Source organism: Drosophila melanogaster, chromosome 3L (assembly GCF_000001215.4).
Source record: "Drosophila melanogaster chromosome 3L".
Classification (NCBI taxonomy): domain Eukaryota; kingdom Metazoa; phylum Arthropoda; class Insecta; order Diptera; family Drosophilidae; genus Drosophila; species Drosophila melanogaster.
In genome coordinates, this window is record NT_037436.4 from 19,510,332 (window position 1) to 19,528,562 (window position 18,231).

The window sequence follows — 18,231 nt, forward strand, 5'->3', positions numbered from 1 at the left end:
CCACGGTGTATAGTAGACACCACATATTTATGTACATATGCATATTTGCATTTAGATGTGTGTGTTTAGCGACCGGAAGTCTAATTGTGGATTCCGTGTAAATCCATCCTTGGGGTATATCGAATTTCTAATGGCAGTAACGTAGGAAGTTCGATTGGTTACAGCTTACAAATAGTAAGATTTATAAGCAACATCGGCCAAATATTAAACTATACATTTACTTTTGTTGAGGCAATGTAATAACTATCCCCAAATATATTTATATCCCAACTGAGAATATCAACTAAAAGATATTCGAAATGGCGTCTAAGCAGAAATACATGTATATATGTATTTAGAGCTTAATATATGCCATTTGATTATAAAATCTAGTGGCTATAAAGAACTGAGTTTTGGGAAGACAGCGCGTTGCATGCCCCCTTTGGATGTTTTTCCTCGTATCGTGTACATTACAATGTTTGTTGTTGGTATCCTTGATTTGTTTTCCACTTGCCGCTCGACACCAGTGAAATTAACACCAGCGAAGAGTGCATGACTGGTTTGTTTTGCGAAATAACAACTTGGACTTCAGTGCTGGGAAATTCCTGCGGCTTCATTAATTTAAATTATGTTTACCCACAGGCACACCGGCACACAAACACCCACACATGCACAGGTGTTTTATGGAATTACTCCCAGCTTCCGTGGTTCGCTTTCATTTCATTTTTGGCATTCAAGGCTCCGGCAGCCCTGCGACTGTTCTTCATTTGCCTTGTTAATGAGCGTCTCACAATGCATACAATTAAAGACAGCAACAATAGCGGTATTTTTGGAGGGTTGTGGGTTGGCAATGGGGGTGGGGGCAGGGGATCCTGGATCCTGTCGGTGGCAATTAGATGTCCTCGTTAGGCAGAGGTTGACTTCCTGTTATCCTGTCGGGCTGCCATGCGTGACGACAGTTGAGCTGCGCCTCACAACTGATAATCCTTTGTAAATAATACATTAAATACTCCTGTGGCAATGGTTTTTCGGACTATTCCGGTATGCCGAGGCGCAACACCCCCTCCCCCCCCCACCAAATCTCAAACCCACTTAATTCAATTTGCATAAAAGTGCCTGGTCGTTTTATTAACCCACTAAACGTAATCTAGTGGCCGGAGCGCACGCTTCAATTGCCCTGCTGATGTAGTACAGCTTAAGGACGAAACTCTCATCCTCCTTCTTGGGCCTTGCCAATTTCTTGGTCCTTATATCCCTGGAGAGTCCTGCGAGACCCTGCCCACCAATTATCGGAGCTCCGCCCCCCGCAGCGCCGCAGCTTTTGTTGATTCCGCCGGACGACCTTGCGCCTAGTCAAGCGTTAAGTGGACCATTTTGGCGAGCTGCTTTGTAGAATTTCCCTTTTGATTGCCGTCGTTGCAGCTACCTGGCCAAATAATATTTTCACCGGCGGGGATTTATGCCAAAAAAAAAACCCCGAGAAATGGGTCAGATCTATGAGGTTGACTAAGCCGAAACACTTAATGGTACTTATAAATACAAATTAAGGGGATAAAAATCAGGTCGATGGGGAGTCTGACATTTAGGCATTTTAAGCATTGAAATGCAATGAGGATTTGTGCCATAAGCGAATAAAATCAAAATATAAGAACAGTGATGGAAGTTAATTTATTTAATTTTGTATTGCATCATTACTTTGCAATTATAAAGTTATGGATGGAAAGCATTAGGCTCTAACCACTTGCAATTACGCTACGGTGCATAAATGCTTTTCCAATTTAAAAACCAATATAAATTCTTAGATAGTTAAAAAATGATTTATCAGAAAATCCTAATACTACCCCATATGCTGGGGCATCCCGCTCCAGGCTCCCCGATTAGCGTTTTCCCATTAGCAAAAGTTTGCCTTTGTCTTCGGCCAACATCTGTTCGGCCTATAATTAAACCATTTTTAATGGCCATCAAGAATGACCTTCAAGGCAAATCTGCGTCAGACACAGTGCATAAATATATATGTACTTTTGGGTTAATTGCGGAAAATAATCATATTTTTTCGACTGCCGAGCCAAGTGGCAAGTGAGTTGCGGAACGTCCGCTGACCAGCAGGTCCACTTTGACCTGGTTTTGTTATCATAAAATGCCACAGACGCCACCGCCATCGCCATCGCCACATGTGTGTGTATATCTATGTGGAAAGTTTCGGCACATTAAATGAAATTTAATTCCCGCCGTCATAAGCAGGACAAGTCAGGACAGCAGCTGGACAGGCCAAAGTACCACGCATCCGGAGCAGGGGATAGGTCGCTGACGTCCAGGGTAACCGCCGAAAACAGTAGCCAATGTTTCTGGTGCTGCTTTGGCAAAGCCTTCTTCTGTCATGTTTGCTCGTACACCGCAAGAAATATCTAGTCGAACTATTTGAACTCTCTGATACTTTCTGGAAAATTAGTTTACTTAACAGTTGGCGGACATAAGAGTGTATCATTCATGTGACCCTATACTCTGAATTACTGAATCACGACATTTTTCACAGTGCACCCGCATTCTTCTACGCCACATCCATGGCCAGATCCTTCCATCTGCCGCACCTCCCCGCCGCCGCCCCTGCGCTTTGTACGTGTCCTGGGCCTCTGTTTAAATGTTATTTAACGCTGGCCCAGAAGTGTCATGACTGCCTGCCATTTTTGAGGATGTGTGTGTGTTCGTGTGTGTGTATGTGTGTGGGTGTGGCAAACTCATAAAATGCCGCACAGTTGTTGCAAAATTTGTGGCCATTCTTCGCTGCAAAAGCCAAACCACCCACCCCACCCCATCCCACTTTCGACTGGGCCACGTTTAAAGTGGATCACAAATCCCCAGAAAAAAATGTTCGAAATTTCACGCTCATCTGGCTAAATGGTTTTATAGGTTTTGATATTTGCTCATTTGTTGATCCGTTTCGTTCGTTGAATTTCGTATTAATATTGCTGCTGTTGTTGCCATTGTTTTAGCAATTTATGAGGCGGTCAGTTTTTGGGCTTTTATACCCAAATTCCACGCTTCGTTATCCTTTGCCTTTGCCTTTTCCTTTTTATTTGTTGGTCCAAACCCAATCATGTAAAGCCTTTTTTGTGTCTGCGTTGGCAAAACGCTGCTCTTGGATTTGATATTTTAATCATATTTTGTGTTTTATATTTTGCGCTTCAACTATTTGATTGCCGAACTCGGCTTTATTAAGATATTTGTCTGCTGGCCAAAAGGGCGTGAAATCCGGGGCAGTCTGGTGTTTCTGTGGGAGGTCCTGGGTGCTGTGGGGTTAGTGGTTGCCTTTCTATGGAAAGGAAAGGCCTTCACAAAAGCCTCGCTAAGGAAGTCACTAATTAGCGGTGATATGTGTGTTTTGTAGAAAAGGGAGAGAGTAAATACATAGGTGTAGGTAGAAGGCAATAATAATTGATCAATCATAAGTACTTTATAAACTTTTCCCAAAACCCATAAGCGATAAAAAAAAACCTTAACCAAGGCAGTCAAATAACAATCCAATTACCCTATTCGTATGAAGATCGAGCACAAAAATTAATGGAATCCTCTGGGGTCACTTTTATGTCCTAATTCTTCGTTTTGATGTCACTTCCCGTTCGCTCGTAGGACGTCTTCAGTTGATGTGACATTTAGGCCAGTTTATGGGCTGACCTCGTTGCCGTTTTGCGAGCCTTTCGTCCTTTCGTCCCACGGGGCGTATGCGCCATATTTCAGAACGCTGCTTGTTGCTCTCGGTCAGCCGGCGGCTCCGTCCGTGGCCATAATCGTGCTCATCATCATCAAGTTTCTTCATCTCCATCATCATATTCACAACTTAACGTCCACTTTTCCGTCAAACAGGCCGTAAAGTGGCATTTCCGTTGTCGTTTCGCCTCCCCGCTCGTTCATTCGTTTGCCAGTTGCGCCTTTTTGTATGCAGCATAAAATTAAATTATTTGTTGCATAAGCCTCGCTTCCCCGCCCTTCCCCCCCCTCTCCCCACGCCCTTTTTGCCCGTTACCCGCTTCCACCGGCGCTCTGGAAAAGCCAACGAGGCATGTAGCAAAGTGCTAAGCCATGAGAAAGTGTGCACTTGAAGCAGCGCTAGCCACCATGATGCACTTTTCCACCGGGCCACGCCTGACCACGCCTACCTCGCGGCAAGGCGGCAGTGATGCCGCCTCCTCGAGCGGAGAAAATAATACATAAACACAGATATGACACGATAAGTTATCAGATATTGATAAGCAATATAGTAAAAAAAATATTATATTAATTTTAGCTTCATTAAAACTAAAAGCTCAAGCTAAAGTTATTTTAAAAATCTTAAGAAACACAAATATAAATATAATTTTAGACAGAATAATAGTTATCCACGACTCAGAATTTCCAAATTATTTCCAGATCACCAAAAAAGAAAAACTTATTCTTTTCTAATTAGAAATGATGTACTCATTTTAGAAGAACTCCTCTAAAATTCTACCATAAGGACCCCCAGAGCCAGCAATAAAATATGAAACCTATGACAGCACTATGGAACTTCAGCAGCCGAGGAAGGTGGAGGCTGGGATCGCCGGGTCACATTATTATACTTTGAGCGGCGCCGAAATCAGGCAAAACTTTCCCGCACACCCTGGACTCCTAAGACCCGCCTGTCATAACAACAGGGCAGGATGGTCGGCGGAAAACTGAAAACTGAAAGCTGGAGGCGACACAAAGGGGGAAACGGTTTTTCCAGGCGCTGCTCTTTTCCACTCCTCGCCGACACACCAACCCAAAACACTCCCTTCGGGATTCATTTTCGTTTCATTCATTTATTCGTCGCTAGCTGCTTTTCATTCATTTTGAACTTTCGACGATTTAATTCGGCTTTCGAGCTGCTTTTCCTTCTTTTTCGTCTCTGTTTCACTTTTTTCCCATTCTGAGTCTGGCGAACGCCTTTGGCCAAGCGACAACAAAAAGTTGCAAAAGGGGAAACAGTACTATATTACGAAAAGAATGCAATTGGGATGCACTGCGAGAAACTGGAGCTAGCTGCTAGATCTGATACCTGACATCGCAGACAGCAAAACAAATCAATGAATGAACTGTCGATTTTAATATGTTTTTACTTTTTCGTAATTGCTGACGAGTAAGGAAGGAACAAGAAACAAAGGAGTACGTTAAATTATACTCCCCTAATTACTCAATTACTCAATTTGAATAATTAAATCATACGATGCAAAAATTTAATTAATTTAAAAATAGTTTTGATATTGTACTATCTATTCCTCAAAGGCAATACAAGGAAAATCTGAAAATAAATGTAAATATAACCTTTCAATGAAGACAGTTCGTAATGAAATGCAGGGATAATAATAAAACTGATATCAATTTTTTGGTTGATTAGTCTTCATACTATTTCTCCTTTACTTTTATGACAAAAATGAAGATGAGAACAAGGGCAGCTTCGTAGTCGATATACCCGATAGAAACAATAAATTTCGGTCCCTGAACCCTTGGCATAAATTTCACGTCTGTATTTCGGTCTTTGTGTGAGCTTTCCTTTCTGTTTATCGGTTTTTTTTTCGTGTTGACCCCACCTGGCTGCCGACCACGATTGCAATCTCCAGTGCTCATTTGCATTTTTAATGAAACCATATAAAGGCGAAAAATTGATGGGGAGTAAAGGGGCCCAAGCTGGACGTCGGTGTGTGGAGCAGCTGCAAATTATGAGCCAAAGGTCCGGAGAAGGACCTTTGCCCTTTGCCGCCGCCTTATCCTCCGTACACATGCACCACTAGCTCGGCAAATAAATCCGACCATATCCCTGGCATATCGGGATCCAAACTGTCAACAGTTTGTCGCCTATCGCGGCGTCGAAATTTTCTCTCTGTAACCAATAAATGTTTCAACATCATTTACATTTGTGGTGGCAGTCTTATCCTCGGAGCATTGGAAGTGGAATTTTCCCGGGGCGGCTACTTCAATCATTTCGGACCTCGGGATGCCTGACCTCAGGCATTCAGCTCGGTTTTCCACCGACTCCGGCGATTGCGTTCTGGGCAAACAGCCCTCCCAGATTTATGGGACCGCAAAACTTTGCTTCACGGCATAAATTAATGTTTAATTGATGAATTTATATGACGAGGGCACGATGCTCGGGCTTACATTGGACAGCATTCCATCATTGTGCGGGCCAGATGTCAAAGTTTATTCGCGGTCGCTTTAAAGACAATTATTTTCAAGATGTCAAAAACACAAGCTCTTAGTATCAATAATACACAATTCAAAGAAATACAAAGTTTTCCGACAATTATTGTGGAAGTAAATTAAAGTTAAAAATATTTATCGTTTTTAATTTTAACAGAATGAACTGCCTTGCATGTAACAAACCGCTTTGCCGGATGTAAGCAGTGCAACCCGAAGTTCTGTAAATTTCCGACAGGGGTCTCAGTTTTCGACATTTTTGACACTGTGTACGAAGCAATGTTTGTAAAGTAGATGTTGTATGTATTTTACACTGTGCTACAAAGTTCTACACTTTTTGTTATACAATAGATACAATTATTAGGGAAGTGTGGAAATTTTTTGAAAATAACATGTGTTTTGCTGTACTCATTATTTTAATTTAGTTCAACGTACACAAATGGTAAATTTAAGCTGACCAGGCTAGGCACTTTTTAAGATCTTATGTGGTCACCTATAGCTTTCTACTACTTATCAACTCAATTGGAAAATAGGCAATAAATAGGATTTCTCAGGCGTTGTTTCTCTGTCTCAGCAGATTAATAATATCAAAAATGGGAGGTCCGAAAAAACTTTCAATGGCATTCGTTTCGAAGTCAATGACTCTGGGCATCGAGATCGAGTCGAATAAGCAGGGGAACTTAAGTAACGACAGCGACGGCGATGTAGATGAATTAAAAAATTGTGAAAATCAGGAATATCTTTACCATCTTTACCATATCTTTACCGGACTCTGATGATAACTTTTGGAAGGACTTTTCTGAACAAGCCGAAGCCTTCAAAGTCCTTAGAAAAGATGTGCGTAAGATCTTCCGAACCTCCTTATGTGAGCTAGAATACAAAAAGGCTGCAAGACACTAAGGCCTCAACATCCTCCGTATCGAATGTATCTTAGAATTATTGGATCGGTAAGTTGTTTCTCTCATTTAATAAACGGTGTTCGTTGTGGTCTTAAATCTCAGAACTATTGTAAAAACTTTAAATAGTAAAGTAGTTTGATTTGTAGCTTTTTTCTGCACTTTGATATATTTACCTACTATTTAAGTTAACAATTTTGTAGTTCTATTTACAATAATTAAGTCGGTCCGAATCGCTTGCAGTCAGTCAGTTAGGTCAGCTCCTCTACCACCACTTGTTGCTCTTGTCCTCCCATTTGCTGCTGGTGTCCTGTTTGACATCCACGTAGCTGGTGGCATGACCATGCCCATGTCCGTATTGCTGGCCATATGAGTGGCTGTGCTCCAAGTGACTGGCGTGTCCCACATGCTTCACGGTTGCCTGGAATCCGTTGTGGGAGTCGGCGGTGTACTCAACGATCCTGGTGCGTCCGTCGGCCTCCTTCATGGTGTAGCCTCCCTTGACCTTGTCGCCATCGCGGGTCTCCCACTGCTGCTTGATGTCGCCGGTCTTGGTGTCCTTCACCCCGTAATTGAATTCGTATTTGGGATGGTGTTTGGGTTCCTCGTGGTGGCTCCACTGGTGGTGGCTATCGTGCGCAGCGACTGGAGCCCACTGCTGGTGGTGATGATCCTGAACTGTGCCCCATGAATGGGCCTTTGGGACATCCACCCATTGGTGGTGAGCCTGGTGGTGATCCTGCCACTGCTTGGGCGCCTCGTGATGCGTCTGGATGCTGTACCCCACGCCGTGTTCGTGACTATATCCACCATGAGGGATGTAGCTAGCAGCAGCCACTCCCAGAAGTGCGCAGCAGAGGATGCTCAATTGGTGGGCCATTTTCGTTGGTTTCTGATTGACTTGCCTGGCCTAAATCACGATTGGAACTGTTATAATCACCAGACAATGCCCAATGCTTTTATACTTCTGGCCATTCTATGGATCGATTAATTACATTTTAGACTGCGGGCTAAATAGGCTAGAAAAAAGTAAGAGCCCCAAAAATGGGTATAAAAAATGCTTCGAATTTTTGTGCAAATTTTCATTTTTCCCCATTCGTATTCATAGTCTTGGGCGGTCGGTCGATTGGCAAATTAAAACTTGCCAGAAACAACAACATCATCATTAAGCGGGGCGTGAACATCGCTCAAATGCTTGAAAAACGCAAAGCTTTTCGATTTTGTTGCTTAGAAATCAATCAACAAGTGTGGCCCGCTTTCAAATTGCTCAGCAATAGCCGCCTCGCCTCGCCTCGCTGCGTTTCCACGGTTGGACCCTCTTTTTCGCCTACTTCACTCCAAATGACCTTGAGACGGACGGTGCGGTAAGGGGCTGAGAAGGGGAGGGCAGCGTTGGGCGGACCGTCCAATCGGTTGGTGTTTCTGACCAGGGGGTCTGCTGTGGGGCACCCAGAGCTTCCGAATTGGTGTTAACTTACCGATAGTGTTTTTTAATGCATATAATTTACAAGGCTAATAGACTTTAAGCTCGGAAATTTGAAATGCGTGAAAATATAAGCATATTGGTATTTAGCCTACGTTATCTGATGTTAATTATTTTTAAGACGTTTATTTGCATAAATTGTTTCGCTATCTATAGGAATAACATGCATATTAAATAAAAAGAAATCCTGTAGTTCAAGTTTTAAAACTACTAATAACTATATAATAAATATAATGTTGAAGCCAACAGATTTCTAGGAAAAACACATAATTATTTATAGCAAAATAGGTTCGCTTTGGATATTTACATAAGGATTTCAAAGTACAACACTACAAAGTTTATTTATTGGTTAGTTTAACAGCATTTCCTTATTTCTTCAAGCAAAAGCTGCCGCCTTCATCAGTTCACATTCTCAGTCATAATTAATTTTTGTAAATTAAGCAATAAGTTCTTGCCTTAGTTTTTCCCTTCTCTTTGACTGAATACCAAACACATCGAACGATCTAACAAAAACTTTTTGGATCTGATATTATTAATTATTACTAGCAGAATTTAATTGTAACGGATTGGACTTTAAATAAAATGTGCCGATTTTCTATAGAGCTCAATGGCCGAAACAATAATAATAAGTACGAGTTAGTGAGGTAATTATCAAATCAGCTAGCTCGATTGGTGAATGGTGTGGCCAAGAGAATGACCACCCGATGGTTGATTGCCCCAGAGTCTTCGATAGCTATATATAGTCTAGGTGAGCTCCCCAAGAACCAGCAGACATCATCAAAGTTCCGATTGGAAAACAGCGAATAAGTGACCGATATGAAATCCTTTAGCGGAGGTCTGTTCTTTGCCCTTCTGGTGGGAGCCAGTTGGGCAGCTCCCCATGGTGGACACGCCACCAGCTACAGTTCGGTGACCAAGCACGAAGGACCCGTCCACAAGAGCCTGGGCTACGGATACGATCACGATGTGGTCAGCGCTTACGGTGGCATCTACGGACACGGCTATCCGAGTGTCGGCCATTCGGGCTACGGATACGGATACGACAAGCACGAGCCCCATCACTATCCCAAGTACCAATTCGACTACGGCGTCAAGGATGCCCACACCGGAGACCAGAAGAGCCAGTGGGAGACGCGGGATGGCGACAAGGTCAAGGGCAGCTACTCCCTCAAGGAATCGGATGGCACCACCCGAGTGGTGGAGTACACCGCCGATGACCACAATGGCTTCAACGCAGTGGTAAAGAAGCTCGGCCACGCCCACCACCCCCAGGTCTACCACAAGGGCTACGGACACGGCGATATCTACGACGCCGACTACGGCTACGGTCACGATGTGGCGCAATATGGCGGATACGGATACGGACACGGAGGCCACGCCAGTAGCTACGTAAGCGTGAAGCAGCTGCACTAAGCAACCAAAATGCGGACTCACCCGGCGAAAACGATCTGGAATCATCATTAGTTAACAATGCAACGAACTTACCTAACTAAAGCCAACTTTTTACAAGTGTAGTATTGACGATATTTATATTTGTATTGAAATAAATAAGCGTAGCTGTTTATAATCAAGAAGGGACGACATTTACTATTTATACAATTATAAATTATTATAAATTATTTATACCTTTATCTACTAGATAGAAAAGGTTAGTAAATACCTTATGAGACAGAAATATCTTATTAAGGTATGAAAAATATATGGAAATGCATTAAAAAGTGGTGTCCGCCTTGCGAATGAGTCTCTGGGAAGTTTTCCCAAGTCACAAGCACTTGATTTTGATACGGATTAGCAGGATTAACTGGCCAAGTGGAGACACGACAAACTCGCAGAGCAAATCGCCATTAATTTATGTAAAGTCGAAACGTAATGCTGGCAGGTATAAATTTTATAATGCCATTAGACAGCTGCAGCGAAGCGTCGACGACGACTTTTACTTGCCGCTCGGCGGCGCCTGAAACCAAAAGTTGGGGCGCCCAAATCGGGGGAGCATGGGATATATACAACATATGTATATATAAGTTCGTGCAGCATATATGGATATAGATAGCTTGGCGGTATCGCGGCTCAAACGGGTTTCGGAACGAGGAGCTCCCGGACGGCAAATAATTGTCAATTAGACCGAGCTTAGGAAGCGACAAACAAAGCAGCTGCAATCTGCTCATCGCAGTTGGTTGCGTCTGGCGACTTGGAAGTTGGATGTTAGACGTTGGATATTGGGCATTGGACGTTGGAAGTGGAACCGGTGAAGCCGGAAAATCTTGTCGCCGGGAAAACGAAGCGAATCGAAACCGAAGCGTTGTGCCTTGCTGTTGTGCCGGTCCTCGTCTTCATCTATAAATACTTTGGCAATGCCGCGCCAACGCTTTAATTACGTTTTTGTCCTTGACATTGAGACCACGGCAGCGGATCGCAGAGCAGCGATTTGTCAGCGTTTTAAAACGCCAGTGTAATTGTGACGCGTTTTTCGCAGAATAACTCGAGTTGATTGTTTAGGCGACATGCGGTTCTATGTAAGTGCTGACTAAATAAGTAAAATTGCTGTGGGTGACGGTTAGGAATTTAGTGGCCATCGGATAAGCAACAATTTTTGGCAATTGGAAATCGAGAGCGAAAGCTAAGAAATGCAAACTTTCACTTTGAGAGAAAGTCTCGAAAAATAAATACGAATGCAAATCCACCTCCTGTGCATTGAACAATTAAAACTATATTTCATATTAAATATAAGCAATAAAGAAATAAATATTTTATATTGCTTCATTAGCATTTTCAAACGATACTTAAGAAATTTTTCAGCAATGCAAAAGTTTAAGAGGTGAAATAATTAAATAATATTTAGTTTATATGACTGCAAGATGAGTCGAAAAGAGTTTCCATTTTAACAATGAACATTTCAAAGTCACGTTTTTCCGATGTGCATAAAAAAGCATAATTTAGCCGAATTAAATGATTTTCACTCTAATAATCCGTAAATATCATCCATGATTATCATCCGTCCATAGAAAGCTTTCTTTAAATTGCAAAATGATTAAGAATAGATTTTATTAACATAACTCTGTTTCAAGAGCCTTAAATATAAATATTAACCATTTACATGCTTTTATTAACCATTTACAAGCTTTACGTTTCCAAAAAATATTTAACTTTCGTTCTGCGATTGACAATTTGGATGAAGTTTTTAATTTTAATGGAAGTAATTTAATTTAATTAGTTGTGATTAGTTCAAGTAGTTATATAGTAATGCATACTTTGTCAATGTGAAAAGTATGCTTTCTCAACTCGGGCATAATTTTTGAGTAAGAATTAAGCTACGTAAGCTCTAGCTATCTTAGTTTTGTTAGACTCCTTTATTCTACTTTATATAGCAAGTAAGGCCTAAGTTCTTCAACTTTGAACACCCCATCTCTGGCTTCAGCCAAAAACGAGAGCCAGAGAAAAGTGGTTATAAATTGACGTATATTTTTTGCAAATGTACAGACTTCATATGCAACTTCCGTCTTTACTCCTGAACACTAGTGCGTGATGCCTACTGATTTGTTAATACACACTTCATTCGACTATGACAGCTATGCCGAAACGGAGCTCGCCTCAATTCCAGTGGCATGCCGATCGTGCCATTCTTGACAAATCTCGCCGGCAGCAATTTGAATGGCCATCGTCTCTGTGCTAATTAAAGCAACCCAAAGCGAACCTCCCCAAAGCAGAGACACATGCCAATCTCGCAATTCGCAGCTCGCAGCAAAAATCGAAAATGTCCAAAAAAATATTTGCAATTTGGAAAGAAACAAATGCAGGGCACTTGCAATTGGGAAAATTGAATTGTACCAGCCATCCTGTTAGACCCGTTTTTTTTTTATTTCGTTTCCAACGAATCGAATCAAATCGAATTGAAATCGAGATCGGGGCTCAGTTGGGCTACTGGTCTTAAGCAAAGCCATCAATCTCCAAAAGTTTTCGCTGTACAGCCATTTGCTGTCATATGCTCGGTACAAATGTGCCCGGTGTCCGTATCTCTGTCCGTCCAACCGTCCGTATGTCTCTCTGTCCGTCCGTCTGTCTGGCTAATTTTGGAGTTGGGACTGCGAGATGCAAGGTGTATTTTGCCATTACCATTTGACAACTGTCACAACGCTGTATGACATGGTCTGGAATTGGGATCCCGGCCAATCCCCGAACACGTTCCTCAGATCGTTGGTCAATTAATTTTTGGCTCTCGTTTTCCTCTGGGCTCGCGTAATGATTTTGTAGGCAATTTATAAACTGTTCGGTGTGTTTGCTTAACTCGTTTTATCGCCCCGTTTATTAAGCGCTCGATTGATAAAAACGCATTCATATTCCGTTTAAATGCCTTTTTGCAGATAACGACCCATTTGCCGGCCATCCTGCTCGCTTTGATCTGCCTGGGGACACGCCCCCCACCCATCGGGGCGGTTAGGGGCGGATCACCTGTTGTGGTCATCGATGAGGATGACGAAACCATGGAGTACGCCCCGCATTATGTAAGTAAGCGGGCTCAAAAAAAAAAAAAATGGAAAAGTAACTCCACTGAGCAGGCAATTCGGGTGCATGCTTCAAACCTATGTAAACCTAAAATAGATTGAGAAAGTACTGAAGAAGGTACTTCTTTTTTATAAACTATTTGTAAGCCACAAAAGAGTAATCCTTCTATTGATTAACACTTTAAGATTTTCGCGCTGTAAGGCATGCTTTTACGTCTTTATCATTGTTTTATTGCTCTTTTTATTTTACCAACAAACGGAAAAGACACTTTGTTAACAATTTAAAAATTTCGCATCGCAGTCCATTTATTTAATTAATGGCCTTACATAAAAATTTTCCCAGAAAAATAATATTTTTTGTGGTAATAATCTCGGACAGCTGTCTGCAAAATCGATCGTTAGAGCACTTTTAAATCAAATAAATCATCTGACGGCTCACAATTAATTACGAATTTGATCGATCTATCAGAAAGTAGAGCGGAACCAGGCCCGGATTAATACATCAAAGCAATTTAAGTCGGACTCCCCTCGCGTACGCATAAATACCTTGGCTAATCGTTGCGATCGTGGAAATCGCATTTTCCGCCATTGAAAGTGAATGTTGTCGTGCGACTGCAGAATGTTCATTGCTGTATCTTTCGATGGCTAGAGCCGCCTCCACCGACGCCCACATAAATCAACTTGCTAGCCCGACCTGACTTCCAGTCCATTGTCTTTTTTCCGGAGAGGGAATCCAGGGGGTTAAGTGGTAGAGGCTGGCAGGTAGCCAAAATGGCAAGATCGCGAAAAGGCGAAAAGGCGAAAATGCGTTTTGCGTGCACACACGATCGGGGGCGCCATATATGGCTATATAACGCAGCTTGTGGCTGCTGCACCTACGGGCCGAGTTAAGCGAAAGGTGGCCCGAAGGCAAGATTGAATTCTTTTCTTTTGAATCGCTTTTCGGGCCGGCGACAAGGTGCGTTTTCGAAAAATGTTAAAATGTTTTCCATGCTGTCTGTCTATCCGTCTGTCGGTCGCTTCGACGGGTAAACGCCTTTGGAACTGTCGCCTCTGTCACAAATTTTTGATTTGAATCGGCTCTGTGTGCTCCCACGATCTGTCGGGCGATTTGTTGTCAAAATGTTGACAACACGGCGTATGCGTAATTTGCATTTAATTGTGGAGCGAAGCGGAGCGATTGCGCATACGCCCAGCTCGCCAGTTAGTCAAATCATAAATTGGTCACCCATAAATTTATGAGTTAAAGTTCACACGCACCCACAAAGCTGCCTGCGAAATTGGCCACCAACCGCGGCCGCTGCTCCCAATGATCTCTTTGGGTGGCCACCACTGCGCCAGCGCGCCGCCTTATGAAACTCTTATTAAAACCACCATATATCCAGGCTCTTAGATATATATTTATAGCGCACAGTGGTACTTACACTCTTGAAACATTTCCAACATTTGTTGTAAGTGTAAGCTTCATTTCATTTCTGATTGTAGAATTTAACAAAAATATTGATATGTTTGATATTATATATAACTTATTTTGAAAATTATAATGGTATCAACGCACTGTGGCCATTAAATAAACTAGCAGGTAGAACCTAAGTTTCCATTTCATTACCATCTTAGGGAGATTTACCTTTAGCGAGGTTCCACTGTGGCCTGCGTAGAGGGACATGCGTGCGACGGCTGCCGCTCAAGTTACACTCGCTTGTAATCATTTGTTTGGTCCGGACAGCGACAGCGGAGCAGGGAGTTAAAATTGATAGGTAGCAGCAGCAGCAGCAGTAACCAATAGTTAGCAGTTAGCCATTATTTAAGCCACTACTGCAAGTCGGCCAAAAAATTGAAAAGATTAGGCTGGCAGCGTCTGTGTGCGTGGCCATTTATGGACGTCTGCGCTTAATTGAAGCCAGCGCCAAGCATGCGAAAAACTTTTGCAATTTGCCGTGGAAATACTGAAGGTGCCAGAAAAGAAGGGGAAAACACGAGCAACAGCATACTCATAAAACAAACGTGTCCAAGTGACACCGAATGCTCTACATTTTATATTAATTGAATTTATGTAAATTTTCGGCTCGCTAGTGGCTGGCTTTATGGGGTTAATGCGTGGCGGTAAGGCTATAAATAACTATCTAGAATGTCATTTTGACTTAAACTAAAGTCAATTGCATTTAACACTTCTATTATCAAAAATGATAAAGGCAATTAAAATAAAAGCCTTGTGAGAAAATGCTGTGATTAGAATTATTATTACCCTAAGATTGAATACCACTTTGTTTGCCTTTATTTGTCTTTCTAGGGTTAAACTGCCCTCCTAATTAATAGTTTAAATGTCGGCTGCAGATCAAAAGAATACCCAATTCCCCAAGATTCGAAAAACCCAACCAAGGGGCCTCCTCCAATTGCCTTCAAACTGTGCACAGCGCGCGTTTTTGCCTTGACACAAAAAAGTTGCATTTGATTCATTTTTTTGGTATTTTTTTGTTGGTCGACGTGAAAACATATAAAGTTCTACAGACGTTGACATAGCCATTGGGGTTTCGAATAGTTCGTGTACGAACTTTTTGGGTGCGGTTGAAGACCATTACAGACGTACGCTTTTTCTTGGCGTTTTAAAACGCGCTAAGTCGCACATATCAAATTTTTCATTTCAGGAGCATCAGGGCTACGCCTTCAGCTACGGAGTCAAGGATCTGCACACTGGGGATGTGAAATCCCAGTGGGAGTCCCGCGATGGCGATGGGGTCAAGGGTCACTACAGCGTACTGGAACCAGACGGCTCCATACGAACGGTTCACTACACAGCAGACGCCAAGAAGGGATTCAATGCGATTGTCAAGACAGTGGGCGCTAATTCGCATCCAATCACAGAGAGCCCGGAGGGCAGTAACCAAGTGAACGATGATACCTCACAGTCAAAGATCAACCACTACAGCAAGGATCAGGAGCACATTGTGCTCAGTTCGGACATCAAGCCTCTGAAGAGGCCCATCGAGGACTTGACTCACTCCCATCCGAAGGTGCCCAGCTTGATTGAGATCAAGCCGCACGCCAGGATCAAGCAGGTACCCATGGACATGGATCCCGGTATCAGGGACCGTCTGCAGCAGGCCAGGGATACTTACTACAAGCAAATAGCCGCTGCCCATAAACTAGAGGACTACTCCCAGAAACTTCAGCCCACCTACGCAGTGCAGGAGGGCGATTGGAAGGCGGTGATCGTGAATGAGCCCAAGGAGTACCGACCCCATTACACCACCGGATCCCCGGCGCACTCCCACTTCTACGACCACTACAAGCCCAAGGAGATCCCCCACAACTACATACACAAGCCGTCGGTTCCACAGCAATCGCTGCACACTAGTTTCTCCCCCTCAAAGCCCAGGATTAACATCCCCGAGAGCATTTCCAACCACATTCACCAGAAGAAGGTGGTTCACACCACGCCTGGCTTGAAGCACTACAAGTACAAGGGCGTGTCCAAGTCCTACTCCCGACCCGATTACTCCAGCTACTTCCACCGTAAGCCCAAGAAGCTGCGTCCCCAGCATCCCAAGCAGAAGCCACGTGCCCACCGACCCGAGAATTCCGGTCCGGTTCTCTTCCCAAAGAGCCTAGAGGACGAGTTTGAGGACTTCGAGGAGGACGAACAGGGAGCGGCGTCGGCCACTCTGGTCCAGAACATGGTGCGCAAGGACAAGAAGCACATGGTGCCCATGTATGCGGGTGGGCATAGCTTCGACTCCGGCAGCTACCGCACCTTGGAAGGAGTGTAGGGTTAAGAGTGAATCCCTCTGAGTGTTTCCCATCTTTATTTATTTCGTTCGTTCTTCGATTAATTTATTTGCTTAGTCATGTAATTCTTAGATATTGTTGATCCAATAAAAAATGTCTAAAAACTCGCAATCTTTTCGTTGTATTGAACAATTTCAATATCTGATGTGAGAGCTACTGCAATTGATAGTTACCTTAATTGGACTATGTTTATTAACATAGTAACAATAAAGGTAAAATATTTTATATCACTTATTATGACTATTTTTTTTTAATTTAATCAAAATTTATTTTTTTCCTACTATCCAATCCAAATACTTATTTTCCTTACATTCTATATCTTAATAAGTATATAAATAGGGTAAGTAGCTTCAAGCTAAGTTGACGCTTAAAACTAACAATTGTTTCTTCCCATAAATTTGTAAGCAATAAATTAGCTGCGAACTGTTTTTAAAAAAAATAGCAACACTCCTTGACATGGTAAGTAATGATCAGCACCATCAGCATTGCGGAATCAAGTTTGCACTTGCTGGCGATTTTCCACCATAAATCATAGAACTCGGGCTGAGATAAACAATGAGCCAGAAAATTCGTGGGTTGGCAGGAAATCGCTAACAAGCAGCCAGAGATCGCCGACTTCTGATCCCCCTGTCAGTGCCCAACCTGCAATTGAGTTTTGTGATTATGCCACGCAATGGCAATTGCAGCGCAGAAAGCGACAACCATAAATTAACACCAGTTCGCATTAATTATTTCAAGCCGACAACCCAACTTCGAAAACGCCCAAAAAATAAGTACATATTAAGTAAGAGCTGCAAATACCCTATTTAATGAGGAGCCGAGATACAGTGATTTTCTGAGGAGGAGAATCTCATGGAATCTTCACTTCATTTCGATACAAATTGTTAAATGTTCATTTTAAATAATGTTTGTCATTAATATTTGGTATTAGCTGTGCATATAAAGAGTATGGCATAATATTTAAATAAGAATTTCGTGAGTACTTTAAATTGGGTAATTTAATAAGTCATTCTGGTACTAAGCAATCAAGTAATTATTTAATTCATCAAGTCATGTATTGCTCTTTAGGTAATTTACAAATCTTCCGAAAATAGAACTTGGTTGTACGGCCAATAAAAATTCGATCACCCCTCGCAAGGGTATGCCTGAAAAACGCGTGCGATTTGACAGCGAATTATGCGACTGCAATGCATAGGCACTTCTGAAAATTGTCTCTCACATTTGTTTAGGCCGCTAATTGCTTTTGGCCAGCGTTCTCGGCCGCGGGAAGGGGATCCTCTCCTTAAACGGCGTGCGTGTCAGCGGGCCAGCTTTTCCACCGACGACTCCGGCAAGCCCCAAGCCCCAAGCCCCAAGCCCCAAGCCCCAAACCCCAATCCCCAAGCCAAACCGGATCTAA

At 42.7% G+C, this 18,231-nt stretch overlaps 3 protein-coding genes across 4 annotated transcripts; 2 read left to right on the forward strand and 1 right to left on the reverse strand.

The window, feature by feature from the left end:
- Nucleotides 1-7,220: 7,220 nt before the first annotated feature.
- Cpr76Ba (Cuticular protein 76Ba) lies at nucleotides 7,221-8,001 on the reverse strand. Its single transcript, NM_140863.2, has one exon. The coding sequence runs from the start codon at nucleotides 7,942-7,944 to the stop codon at nucleotides 7,330-7,332; it is 615 nt and encodes a 204-aa protein (NP_649120.1). The 5' UTR covers nucleotides 7,945-8,001; the 3' UTR covers nucleotides 7,221-7,329.
- A 1,316-nt stretch (nucleotides 8,002-9,317) lies between these two features.
- On the forward strand, nucleotides 9,318-10,088 carry Cpr76Bb (Cuticular protein 76Bb). The gene has a single exon (NM_140864.2). The coding sequence runs from the start codon at nucleotides 9,364-9,366 to the stop codon at nucleotides 9,958-9,960; it is 597 nt and encodes a 198-aa protein (NP_649121.1). The 5' UTR covers nucleotides 9,318-9,363; the 3' UTR covers nucleotides 9,961-10,088.
- A 525-nt stretch (nucleotides 10,089-10,613) lies between these two features.
- Cpr76Bc (Cuticular protein 76Bc) lies at nucleotides 10,614-16,941 on the forward strand. Of its 2 annotated transcripts, none has more exons than NM_001275122.1 (3): nucleotides 10,614-11,060; nucleotides 12,906-13,046; nucleotides 15,692-16,941. In NM_001275122.1, the coding sequence occupies exons 1-3, from the start codon at nucleotides 11,049-11,051 to the stop codon at nucleotides 16,811-16,813; spliced, it is 1,275 nt and encodes a 424-aa protein (NP_001262051.1). In that variant the 5' UTR covers nucleotides 10,614-11,048; the 3' UTR covers nucleotides 16,814-16,941. The 2 variants fall into 2 exon arrangements, with proteins under 2 accessions (NP_001262051.1, NP_001097644.1); NM_001104174.2 differs by having other exon boundaries at nucleotides 10,936-11,060.
- Nucleotides 16,942-18,231: the final 1,290 nt, after the last annotated feature.